The 13,910-nt window shown below is 40.2% G+C and overlaps 1 protein-coding gene and 1 pseudogene across 16 annotated transcripts in view; both read right to left on the bottom strand.

Moving 5' to 3' along the window:
* LOC101342143 (heat shock cognate 71 kDa protein pseudogene) overlaps nt 1–10,296 on the bottom strand; it is a 34,382-nt pseudogene extending 24,086 nt beyond the window's left edge.
* Nucleotides 9,472–13,910, bottom strand: part of HNRNPC (heterogeneous nuclear ribonucleoprotein C) — a 64,257-nt gene continuing 59,818 nt past the window's right edge. For 12 of the 16 annotated variants that reach the window (XM_023724963.1, XM_023724962.1, XM_023724974.1 and 9 more), the window contains 3 exons: nt 13,415–13,528; nt 13,012–13,172; nt 9,472–12,912 (listed from right to left, as the gene is read on the bottom strand). In XM_023724963.1, the coding sequence (XP_023580731.1) occupies nt 12,829–12,912; nt 13,012–13,172; nt 13,415–13,528 (359 nt within the window). In that variant the 3' untranslated portion in view covers nt 9,472–12,828. Of the gene's footprint in view, nt 12,913–12,942; nt 13,173–13,414; nt 13,529–13,910 lie in introns of those variants that run through there. The other 4 variants (XM_023724972.1, XM_023724975.1, XM_023724973.1 and 1 more) reach the window with 2 other exon arrangements.

Raw genomic sequence — 13,910 nt, 5'->3', positions numbered from 1 at the left:
AGCACAATTTGAAGAGCGTAGTCAATGTCACTGAACTGTGCATGTAGAAATTTTTGAAATGGTGTATCTCTGGCTATGTGTATTTTCACCAAACAAAAAAAGAGGTTGAGAAGTTAGAGGGTTGATATGTTGTGGGGTTGTTAACCAATGTTATAAAACAACATGTGTACTTCTGTTTCATGAGAAACTATTTGGTCTGTAAGCCTTCACCTGAAGTACAATTAAAAAAAAAAAAAAGCATGATGAGCTATCACTACATATGTACTTAAGCAGCAAAAACAGAAAACAAGTAACAATACCCAATTCTGCAAGAATGAGGAGAAACTGGATCTCGTATATTATCAGTGGGAATGTAAAATGGTAAAGGAACTCTGGCAAATAGTCTGACAGTTTCTTATAAAACTAAACATATACTTACTATGCATTGGCATCGAGCTGATTCTCACTTATAGTGACCCTATAGGACAGAGTAGAGCTGCCTGATAGGGTTTCCAAGGAGCAGCTGGAAGATTCGAATTGCTGACCTTTTGGTTAGCAGCCGTAGCTCTTAATCACTTTGCCATACCATACCATCAATCACATTCCTGGGCTTTTATCCCAGAGAAATAGAACTTATGTTCACAAAAACTTGTGCACAAATATTCATAGCAGCTTTATTTGTAATAGTCAAAAATTGGAAATAACCTAAATGTCCTTCCACAGATAAATGGTCAAACAAAATGTGCTACATCTGCACAATGGCATACTACCCAGCAATATAAAGGAATGAACTATTGATACATGTAAGAACTTGGATGGAATTCAAAGGCATTATACTGTTGGGAGCGGGGAAGCCATTCCCCCCCAAATTACATGTTATATAATGTAATTTATGTAACATCATCAAAATGGCAAAATTATAGAGATGAAGAACAGATTAGTGGTTGCCAGAAGTTAGAAACGAGGGTGGGAGGATGGGGGACATGGATTTGACAAGAAATGAGTACTATAAAAGATCCTTTGTGGTGATGGAACAGTTCTGTATCTTGATTGTGGTGGTGGCTGTATGAATCTACACATGATAAAATTGCATAGCACGTTGGTGCAAGCAGTTTGCTATCAGCTGCTAACAGAAAGGTTGATGGTTCAAACTCACCGAGCGGCTTTGTGGAATAAAAAGCCTGGCAATCTGTTTCCATAAAGATTATAGCCAAGAAAACTCTATGGAGCAGTTTTACTCTGTAACACATGGGGTCACCATGAGAGGGGGCCAACTCGATGTCAGCTAACAGCAAAAACCACACACACACACACACACACACACACACACACACACACGAGTGCGTATAAAAAATGTTGAAATCAGAATAAGCTCTGGAGTTTAGTAAGTAATAATGTACCAATGTAGGTTTTTTTGTTTCTTTTTTTAGTTTTGACAAATGAACCATGGTAGTGTAAGTGGTTAACATTAGAGAAACTGGATGAAGGATATATAAGAACTCTCTGTACTATCTTTGCAATTTTTCTGTAAATTCAACATTATTCCAAAATAAAATGTTTATTTTTATAAATGAACACAGTAAAGATGTGGGGTAACGCCCCATTGTTGCTGGGTGCCATCAAGTCGACCTTTTGACTAGCAGAGACATATACATTTGTTCACCAAAACACATGTTCCACAATGCTCACAGCAACTTTATTCATAATAGTAAAAACTGGAAACAGCCCAAATTCCTATTAACAGAACAAGTTGTTGTATATTAATACAAAATAATACTATGCAACAGTATGAATGAATAAACTACAAAATGCAACAACATAGATGAATTGTGCAAGCATAATGTTGAATTAAAGATGTCAGATACAAAAGACAACATATTATTCCATTTATTTGAAATTCAAAAATAGGCAAAACTAATCTATAGTGTCAGGATGATAGACATCCTTGGGATGGTGGTATGGTGATTGGAAGAGGGCATGCAAGGGGCTTCCGGAGTGCTGGTGATATTCCATTTCTTGATTTCTGCAGGTTTTTTGTATGTGTTCAGTGTGTGAAAAGTAATTAAGCTGTACATTTAAGACTTGTGCATTTTTCTATATGTAAATTATACTTCAATAAAAAGTTTACGGAAAAGCACAATGAGATCCACTACACATCCATTAGAAAGCCTAAAATTTTAGTCTTTTTAAGGATTGGCCATATCAAGTGCTGGCAAGGATGTGGGGCAACTGAATTTCCCATTTAAAGCTAGTGAGAATATACATTAGTACAACCACTGTGGAAAAGTGTTTGGCAATATCTGTTAAAGCTGAATAGACACATATTCTATGACCCAGCAATTCCATCTCTGATTACATATCTAACAGAAATGCGTACATATGTGCTCTCAAAAGACACATACAAGATTGTTCATAGCAATATTATTCCAAACTGAAAACAATTCAAATGAACGCCAATTATGCCAGAGCCTACTAAGACCATTCACAGCCCAGAATGGCAGGGAAGTTAACCTCCTTGGATCATCCCTCAGCCAACGGTGAGCAGGAGCCAATGGATAAGCCCCTCTTTCTCCCATCCTGCAGGCAATTCTGGGAAACATTATGCATACAACTTCAAAAACACACCCTTATATTTGCGTTTCCCTCCTTCACTCTCCCCACTTCCTTGGCTCCTGCTTCCTGGGATCATCTCTCACGTACATGACTGCACCCATCTTTCTCTCCACCTCTGCTCTTAGGCAGATCCCAGAAATGTCAACAACACAATAAAATTCCATTTATGATGTATAGTTCAAAAACAGGCAAAACCTATCTATGGTGATAGACATCAAAACAGTGGTTACCTGGTGGGAGCAGGGCATGAGGGAGGTTTCTAGGGTGCTGGTAATGTTCCAGATCTTGCTCTGGTTGGTGTTTTAACCAGGTGTGTTCATTTTGTAAATCTTCATCAAGAGTATACTTCAGATGTGTGTGTTTTATATCAATGTATATTTTAATTTTCAACAAATAAAAAGTGCAGGTGTTGAGGAATAGGAGAGCTGTCCACTAAGGGAAGAGTGGGTTTTGTAAGGGGAATAGGACTTAACGGTGTGGAAAGTCCCAAAGGCAGGTTAACTGCGACGAGCACATTCATCTTTTTGGATAGTGCCCCTTCTTCTCCTTGGCATCAGATATGGATTATTGAGATGACTGGATGTTGACATTAGGAGAGGACTGTGACAATTATAGTGAAAATGGAGGCAATGAAATACACTTGTAAAAATGCACCCCTTTGAGACACGTACGAGGCATCACAACACTCCTCCAGGTGTGATGTAGAGTCAATTCTACAGCCTTGCTTGGCATTCCCGCTGCCTGTTTCCAAGACTGCCTCACCTAGCACTAACCTTCTCCCAATTCTTCTTCTCCCTTTCTCATTCATTCATTCATTCAAGGAACCCTCGTGGCACAGTGGTTAAGTGCTCAGCTGCTAACCAAAAGGTCAAGTTCGAACCCACCAGCCACTCCATTGGAGAAAGATGCGGCAGTCTGCTTCAACAAATATTTATGTTTCAGGCATTGTGCCAAGCACTGGAGATATATTGGTGAATCATAATAGATGTGGTCTCTGCTCTCATTCAATTTCACTCTAACAAGGAAAACACATTAATCAAATAATCATATAAATTAATGAGTGTGACTATAATTAGTGCTACAGAGAAGGGATTCCTGGTTCTATGAAAGCCTACTGGCCTAGTTACGGCAGGGCAAGTGACACTTGAGCTGAGATCTGAAGGATGAATAGAAGTTAACTAGCGAGCTAAATGGGCAAAGATTCGGTAAAGGGAGAGAGTAAGAGGGACGAAGAGAAATCTAATGTGGTTGGAGCAGGGAGAATGAGGGAACGTATGGTAGAAGAGCCTGGACATATGGATAAAAGTCAGGCCATTCATGGCCTTGTAGACTGTGTTAAGAAATTTTCTTATTATCTTAAAGGCAAGTAAAGCATGAAGAGTTTCAAGCAGAGGAATGCCATGAATATATATGTGTTTTGAAAAGATCACTATGGCTTTTATGTGAAGTGACTGGAAAAGGATCATATGGATTTGGATAGACAAAATGCTACTGAAGTAATCCAGGAGCAAGGCAATGGGAGCTTGGACTGTGACAGTGGCAGGCAAGATGGAGAGAAGTAAAATGGTTCAACAAATATTTAGGAAGCATATGGGCTGTAACAGTTGTTATAAAATACAGTATGTCCCTTTTTATTTCTAACCAGAGCAAATATAATCATGTGTTCACATCAGCTAGATAGGAGTATGTATTTTGTTAACCTTGGCTGCTAGTCTTGACTAGCACATTTCTTTCTTCAGAAATAAAGGTGTGTGACCATGTTGCACCTGGATTGTGGCTGGGATATTCTGAAGCTGCTAAGAAAACACAACTATTGTTTGAGAACTGAGAACTGCCAGAGCTGCAAAACGGGGTAGGAGGGTGGCATGGTTGTGGAACCATCAGTGCAAAATAGCATCAGAAGGACAATGAAAGGTGGGAAAAATGAAAAAAAAAGAGTGTGCAGGGTAGGCAGGAGACTGCCATTTGTGTGGAAAAACTTAGAACTCCTCAGATAGTCCAAAGCTAGGACAATGCTTCTCAAGACCTGTAGAGATCTACTACTACAACGTGTTTCCCTTTTAAAGAATTAGCCCTCAAGTCAATTGTATGAAGGCAGCAGATTCCTAGGGAAAGAGAAACTCTGTTGGGAGGTTAATACTTTGGAGGACAGAGGCATATCCTTATCCTCAAGCGGGTGCTTAAAAGGACAAGCGGCATAACCTTTACTGAGGAGAGCTGCCATGTGCCTGGTCCACAGGCTGAGGGGGAGACAGGAAAACCCCAGGGGAGTCCTTGGGGGTGGAGGGGGGCGCGAACAGTTAAGTGCTTGACTACCAGCCAAAAGGTTGGTAGTTCGAATCCACCCAGAGGTGCCTCTGAAGACAGGCCTGGCAATCTGCTTCTGAAAGATCACACCCTTGAAAATCATAGGGAGCAGTTCTAATCTGCAAACATGGGGTTGCAATGAGTCAGAATCGACTCGAGGGCAACCAACAAGTACAGATGCATACCTAGGTACAGTTCCTGGGACCCACCAGAAGAAAAGATGAGGATTGTATTCCCAGGTGAGAGGGAATAGAAATAGCAAAACACTGAGGCTGTCTCCTGAAGTGGTCAGAGAACAGGGAGTAAGTGAGGATGCTGCCAGATTTCCCCAGGGGGCCAGATTCTACCAAAGGCTGCTCCTCTCACTGCGTAAGGCAGGGAATTGGGACACTCCTAGTGGGAAGAATGCCAAAAGCGAGTCCAGGATGGAGGACCTGACAAGGACAGAGCAGGCCGCTGCTGCATTTCTAGCAGTTATGCAGACAACTATCTGACAACTAGACCCCAACAGCTTCTGGGACCTTGGGTGGGAATGCCCTAGCTGCTACTACAAAAGCAGCTTTTGTGGAGAGTGTATACAGTTGAAGTTCTGGGATAAAGGCAGGTTTGGCTAGACGAGGAAACAATAAAACCCCACAAGTTCCAAGCCAAGAGAGGAATATTATGGGTTTCAGTGAAGTTGGGCTGGTGCTTGGCTTCTGTTGGCTATTTAGCAGACTACTTCACCCCATTACAAGCCCTAATTTCCCTAGCAGGGTCAACAGGGGCTTTGAGGATCCAATTCATGTTTCTCTGAAGGAAGTATTCTTTGTGATAGGGACAGAACACAAAAAGTGTATCAGGCACCCACGCTTATGCTCCACAGAAGATTCCTAAGCCTGGATGGGAACTCATGAAACTTAACCAAGGGCCAAGCGGGAAATGGGTGGGGGTTTCTGTCATTGAACTTGGCGAATGGATTCTAGGACCCACCAATAATTTTTGCTTATGTCTCATTTACACCAGAAATTCATTACTATGGCTTGTGTGAGTATGGAAAGGTGAGTCGATCTGTGTTACCGTACCCCTTTCACATTAAGAAGCTCCTTTGCAGAAGACCAGTCTTTCTTTGATATAGGATATTCTTGCAGTGGCACTACCAAGTACGTACAATAGGCCATTCGAGCATCAAGGAACAGGAAAGAAATTGTGTTGTCATAGTATTGTCCTGATGAAGAGTGATTTTTGTAGGATACTTGGAAAGGTTATGTTGTCTGAACTAGAAAAAATGACTTAGAGGTTCGGGGTGCCCCAGAAGGAGCTAAGGACGAGGCTGTACTCTGTAATTCCTGCGGCATTTCTGAAGCCCAACCATGACACATAAACAGTAGCATTTCAGCTCTTAGCCAAGCATTTTCCAATAATGAGCTTTTGCAACTATGAACCACTTCAGTGGACAGAATGGAGAGGAAAATGGTACAGAGATATTTTTCCCCTTTTATTAAGTTTCAGAAGCTGCGAAGACTGTAATTTGGAAATAGCTTAGTCATTTTCTAGGATTCAGAACTTGGGTTCAGAGGCACCATTTCTTCTCCTTAGGTCTAAAATCTATGGATGCTGCTGACAGGGTCAAATTTTGGCTCCACCATTTAAATACCGTTTGACTTTGAACAAGATACTTAATTCTCTTTGTAACATCGGAGTAACTACTTCTATACATAATAGGATTGCTGTGAGAATCTAACATTCTATATGTTAAAGCCTGCCTAGCATCGTGCTGGATGCATATAAAACATTCTGTAAATGGTATCTGCCTGGAGCCTGGGTAACCCAATTGATAATTTTAAATACAGTCTATCCTATTTTAAAAATAGTCTATCCTCCAAAAGGACTGCTAAATGAAGGTGTGAGCAACACGGGCTAGGCCTGCAATAATTCCGTTGTAAATGTCCTCATACTAGGGAACTTTCAATGACAGGGTCTAGGACCTACAGTCTAGAAGTATGGGTTATGAATGAAATGAAGTCATCAAACACCTTGGAAGCAGTCACATTTATTCACAAAAATTCCTGAGTTGGTAACCAGATCTTCACTTGTTTAGAACCTGCTCAGTATTTTCTAGCACTGTGCTATCAAATAAGGGAGCCAGCCACCAGTCACATAGGGCTACTTAAATTTAGATAAAATTTAGAACTCAAACTCTCAGTCACATTAGCCACCATTTCAAGGGCTCAGTAACTGCATGTGGTTAGTGGCCACCAGGTTGATTATAAAACATTTCCATCATCACATAAAGTTCTACTGATCAATGCTGTAGTTTAAAAGACTGGTAGGCTTACTTTAGCATACTTTGCTGCAACCTCAGAGAACATGGATTTTTGTCTCCCTCCCTCTAGTTTTTTTCTCACCTTTTAACCCTACCCAGTTTTCCCTAGGTGCTTTCCATCCTTTGGTGCATGAATTTTCAATTCAAGTACTCTCACTCTCTTACCAGACTGCTTTTTCTTAATAAAGCAAACCACCCACCCTTTCTTACTACAAACACTTGTCTTCACCCACACAAGTGCATGGGCCTGATTTTACTAATTTCCTTAGCTGGTCACCCAGAGACATCCTTTCTGAAAACCCTATGTCCTTCCCTAATCCTCTCCTCCCCCTTTTCCACACAGCAATTTTTGCCCCTTGGTGCAGTGGCTCCCCATCTTGGTAACACATCGGAATTACAGAAGCTTTAAAAACACTGATGGCACAGTTACAACCGCAAAGATTTAACTGGTGTGGGGTACAAGCCTGGGCGTCAGGATTTTAAAAGCTCCCCTAGCTAATTTTAATAGACAACTATCTTTGAGAACCACTCAGCAACTTCACTAATTTGATATTAATTTTAATTACTGTAATTGCAGCAAGTTTTTTTAGGTTTGAGAAAGGCCAGTAGGGGACATTTTTATTTCCCTCAAGCCTTTTTTATTCCTGTGTGGTGCTTTAAAAAATAATCCGACATGCACAGGACTGGAAATAAGGGCAATATGCCTTAACTCCATCCATCTTGGGCTTCAATTCCTTCCTATTAAATGCTTTATCTTTGGTATTCACCCCATTACATTATCCCCTTTTCTCTTCCCATGGTTTTTTGTATTCCTGATCCAAGTGGTCAACTATTCACCTGTCAGTTTGTTGTAATGCTGGAAGGTATGCCACCGTTATCTAAAATACCAACAGGGTCACCCAGGCTTCAGAGGCGCTTCTAGACTAAGACTGACTAGGAAGGCAGGCCTGGCACCTACTTCTCAAAATTAGCCAACAACACCCTTATGGATCACAATCAAACACCGTCCGAGGCACTTGCTTTAGACAGGTCATCAGGAGGGATCAATTGCTACAGAACATTATGGTTGGTGAAGCAAAAGGCCAACAAGGGCGTGGGAGGACCGCCGGTGAGATGGACTGGCACTCGAGAAGCATGCTGGTGATTATGAGTTTGATGCAGGACCGGTTTACGTTTCATTGTACGTAAGGTCACCGTGAGTCAGTCAACTCGAAGGCAGCTAACAATAACAACAATCTAAGTGGTGGGGAGTGATTTCCAAGCTAGCACTCTCTACACAGGTTTTTCATTATTGGAATTTTTTTTTCCTTTTGTAACTGGGAAGTTACTAGTGCAACCGCATATTGTTTTGAGGATTTCTCCTCGAATTATTTTACTTCATTAGGATTAATTTAATGGAAATTCAAATTTGGAACTTTTCAACCCCCCTGAGCTTAACTGGCCCCATTTTTACTTTATTCCCAAATCCTTCCAAACATTAAGATTCTATAACACAGCGCTCCTCTTAGTCACAATAAACACCATTCCTATAGCTTACTATTCTCTGTGAGGTACACCACTGATAAGGTTCTTTAAACTGACTTTGTAGAATCCACAGCAACTAGCAACTCTTGATAATCCCATTTACTGGTTACTCATTTCAATGTCCTAATCTATGTTTATTATTTATTGCTAAGTGGTTTCTTGGAGTTCTCAGTGTGTGTTTTCTTTGATCCTCTAAAATTAAAGTGAAATGCACTTTATTCTTGGTCAAGGTGATCATTAAATATGGTTCACAAATTCAAACCCCATTTGACATTTGTGCAGCTGAAGTTTTCCTCATATTAAAAAGTTCAACTGTCAGTAAAGAGTATGTGGCTGACTCTGTCTCTCAGACCTTGTAAGAGTCAATGATGATTCCTGGTTCTCTCCTGACAATCAAACAACTAGGACGTAAGTGGTCAATGCTGTCTCAGGCCAGTCATGAGTCCCCAGAACAAAGTACATCTTTAGACTGATCTCATTAAATATACAGCTATTTCCCTACTCCCCAACTACTTCCACAAAGCATCTCATCATCTCATATAGGTTACCTCAAACAGTACATGTTAAGTGTTGTTTAGCATCTGTCACATTTCTTTACTTTTTACCTCTCACTCCTGGGCTTTGCTTCCCATAGCTTATTCTTTTGGACAAAACATACTGCTGCTAAGTGGTCTACTGGGTATTGATGTTTTATGGTTACCATGTGATTCAAATGGCTGGCTGTATTTTTTTCCATTTCATTCTTCAAAATCCACATTTGACTCCATTTATTCCCCTTCCAATTTTCACAATCTTTTTCTTCCTGTTATTAATTTCCTTTTGTTACACCTGTTTCCCTTTGTAAAACAGAGGCTTTAGCACCCAACTGGATGGTACCAATCTCACAATTGCACGTCTTTGATACTGAGGTTAACATCTAGTCACGTAAATGTAAATCAAGTGATGGTCCTCTTATTTATTTAGCATTTCTAATGTACCCTCCACTCCAATCTGAGAGCTTTCAGTTAGCTCCTTCCACTGGTAAGACAGCAGCACATTAAAGTACTCTAAGCCAGTAAGGTCCGAAGAATAGTTTATCAACTACAAATCATGCAGCATCAGAAAGAAATGTTTTGAGGGACTTCTTTTAATCATCCAGCCTTCTCTCCTGCTTTCCAACACTGGCAGGAAAATGCATTCCTATAAGCTTCAAGGCTTATGTTCTTAAATCTGATGGCACATTGAGAAACTCCACTATTCTGATTCTTATACCCAAACAAACCTTCTTCACGTTTTAAATCTTTCTTTCAATAGTGTATTGCCCCCTTAGAGATGGTCAAAACCCGTTGCCATCGAGTCAATTCCTACTCATAGCGACCCTATAGGACAGAGTAAATCTGCCCCACAGGGTTTCCAAGGAGTGACTGGTGGATTCAAACTGCCAAGCTTTTGGTAAGCAGCTGTAGCTCTTAACCACTGTGCCACCAGGGCTTCACAGATTGTCAAATTACCCACAACTCTCTCTGAACAATTATTAGCCAATTCTAAAATAAGTCCTTCAAATACTTCCTCCTTACTTGCACTACCATGCCTACTGCTCTGCCTCTGTAACTTCTACTCAACCAACTCCAATCTCATTTGCTGCAGCCCAGGGTTAAGTAATGTCACAGATAACAAAGTCCGTATTAACATCCGCATTTGGTCAGATCTAAAAAATAATTTATCATATGCGCTTTCAATCGTTTCCTTTACTGCAATACTACCTAGCAGCCTGAATTTCAAAATATTAGAGTATATCTATATATGGAGCCCTGGTGGCACAGTGGTTAAAAACTTGGCTGCTAACCAAAAGGTTGGCAGTTTGAACCCACCAGTCACTCCTTGGAAACCCTATAGGGCAGTTCTACTCTGTCCTATAGGGTCACTATGAGTTGGAATTCACTTGATGGCAACGTACGTATATATGTAGATATATGTAGTATTAAGTATTAAATTACATATACCTGTGTTACTCGCTTAGTTACAAGGAAACTTAATTCCGTCACCTTAAGTGTGTGAAATGGCTCCTCCCCATCAAGAGGAATTAGATATATCTTGATATTATAACAATAACCCTATACATACATAGAATTTCTAAGAGAGAAATAAAAGCTAAACATAACTTTCTGTGCTAGGAAGGGGATTGTATATTCAAGGGAAAAGTAGACACTTTCAGTTCAGGACTAACTTCACCAGTATCTTTTCAATACTGGTAACTAACATTACTATTATCTTCAACAGGCAGGTTTTATTAGCAACTTAGAACTTTTACACTTTCTTCTAAGCACCCAGTTCATTACACTGTCATGGGTTATGTGCTGAGAGTCTGCGTAACATGAGATCACATCAGATCAGACCACTGGATGGGCTGAAGTATGTTCTACTGTGAATTAACATACAAGAGAAGTTTACTTATATTGTGGATCTTGGCTCCAATGGGTTTAAGTTCATAGTTTAGCCACGTGCTTCCACTCTGCTTTGTCAGAAATAAGGACATGACTTTTACAGATTGTGGCTATTCCACACCTGTCCTTGCCCACAGTAGGTAGGATACAAAGACTGCCTTTGTTGCATGCTATGAAACAGCAACTATCTGAGGGATTCGATCTTGTGTGCATGAAATTAGTCAAACTAACCATGTTTTTCTCTTGCCCTATTAGAAAAGCTGAACTATAAAACAAACTGGGCCTTTCAGGACTAGATCATCATAGCTCTGGCAGCTGTTGAATAAATACATCCTTAGTTACAAAGTATCATGCCTAAAAGTCATTGTAATTAATGAAGTTGGGATGGACTGGCAAAAACTCATATGGATGAAACGTGATTAATATATTCTTTGATAGAAAGTAAAATGGATTTATAGCCCTCACTGTGTTCTTGATTACCTGGGTAGGCACAGGCTACAGAAGATCAGAAAAGAGCTTTCCTACTTTCAGTAGCATTGAGGCACAGACTGAGAAGCTAACAGGCTTATAAATAATAACTAAAGGAGCAAAATGAAAGAAAATAAATATTTCATTCTGCAGCTGTTTCAATTTTACTGAAATCTCGGCATATTTGAGCATCTTCTAAATATAAGGACAAAATTAGTACACAACAAAAACCTCAAAAAGGGTGTCAGCGAGACCACACAACACTGATGAAAATGCAAACTATGAGTTCCCAAACTTTCCTATAGGGTGTAAAAGCCATTTTGCTAAAAAATCTACATTCCACATCAAAGTTATTTGTCTCCTTAATGCAACATCCTCCCCCAGTGAAATTAAATTTGAGTAGTGTATGTTGTATACACAATGATTATGACTCCAAGCAAAACATATCTAGTATATTCTAGGGGTTTCGTGAAGGCCGGCTGTAAAACAAAGAATTCGAAGTGAACAGTTATAAAGTACAAAAATAAAAAACCAGGTTCTTTTTTTTCTCCAAATTCCTGGTTTAATAAGGACTTATTTATTTTGAGAAAAAAAGGTCCCAAACATCAGGCTGTTCACAAAAATAACCCACAGTATCAACTTTAGAAAACAAATCTTAAGACTATTACACTATTTTTTCTAGAGGATGCATTTGACATGCCAACTCTCATTCACAAAAAATACATTGTTACATTTGTGTTGAACAACCCCACACAGCACTCTTACGTGGGGTATAACACACATACCTCTAACTCAAAGCTGCTCTCAGGTGCTACTCAACTAAATGAGATTGCCTTTGCAGTTAGGGAAGCAACTACTGAACTCATGTATGAATGGAGATAACTGTACTCCCTGCATAACAAGAGATTATTTTGGAGACAGTTGATAAAAACCATACATCCTTTTTATTGTTAAGTCAAAGAGGTATCAAAATTAAAAGCAAAAATTACAGGATAAGACTTAACATAACTACTAGGAGCATCAAAGGAAGTGAAAATGGGACTAGGCGCAGGGCATTATGAATTAATGAACATGGGAAGGACAAGGATGGGGAGAACAGTGAGCATGTGCTGAAGATACTAGGGGAGAGGATATGGTGAAAAATTTGATCTTAGACAAGCGCCTAGGTAAAGAAATAATGGGATAAGATTTCTAAACCCCACTATGTGCTTAAGAGTCATCCTCGCCATTGGCGCTGTCTCTGTCATCCTCTCCTTCCTCAGCCTCTTTTTCATCATCCTTGATCAACTCCAGCTGTGAGAAACAGACACAAATAGGATGGAGTTAGAGGCACTCCATGTGTCCCTGATCCCCCCTCCACCACCTCTTTCTTTCCTTTCCCGTAGTTTTCACCTGGTCATCCCCCCGATCTTCATTATCATCATCATCCAGTAGGTCCCCCTCCTCAGCAGAGTCATCTGCACCCCCCTCAGATTCCATCTTCACATTAGTCTCGTCTTTCTTCAGGGAGCTGCTGCTCTGCTCCTCTTCTGACTTATCATTCTTCATCTCTACTGGGGATGAAAAGGACAAGTCTGTCTAGGGGCAAATAATGTCCACAGGATGTAGACAATCCCCACTAACGATCATAGAACTGCAGCACAAGTCTAAACCCTCCCACACAAATGCCCTTTCCAAATTCAACTCCCCAAGTTTCACAATCAATTGCTTTATACCTCACTATTCCGACATATACTTTCAATTATCTTAGGTAACTAACCCAACTTTAGACTCAATAAACAGCATAAAAATTTACCTCCTTGTTTGCTCTGTTCCTTTTCAATTTTTTCCAGGCTTTCCAGTAGAGAATCCACTTTTTGTTTTATCTGGGTCAACTCCTTCTTAATGGTCTGAAGGTCATCTCCTTTCACTTTAATATAAACAAAACCCCAGGTAAGAATCAAATTAAACAGCAACTACCAGACCAAATACATTCCACTAGACTACACCAGAAGGCAACAGGAGATCCCTGCAGAGAAATGGAGCCAGTAGAATCAGTTTACCAGTAACGGGGTTCTTCAACCTTTTAGTTGGTAGCTGAAAACTGAAATCTAATAGGGTAAGTCCCCCTTAGTAGTGGCCTCCCGACTTATATAAACCAAAAAAACCAAACAAGTTGGCATCAGTCAATTCCGGCTCATGGTGAACCCATATGTTTCAGAGTAGAACTGCATGCCGTAAGTTTTTCAATGGCTATGACCCTTAAGTAACAGATCACCAGGACTTTCTTCCCAAAGTACCTCGGGGGGGGG

This window comes from Trichechus manatus, unplaced genomic scaffold (genome assembly GCF_000243295.1).
Source record: "Trichechus manatus latirostris isolate Lorelei unplaced genomic scaffold, TriManLat1.0 scaffold00273, whole genome shotgun sequence".
Classification (NCBI taxonomy): domain Eukaryota; kingdom Metazoa; phylum Chordata; class Mammalia; order Sirenia; family Trichechidae; genus Trichechus; species Trichechus manatus.
Note: the sequence above shows the minus strand (reverse complement) of the source record. Positions and strands in the feature narration are given on the sequence as shown.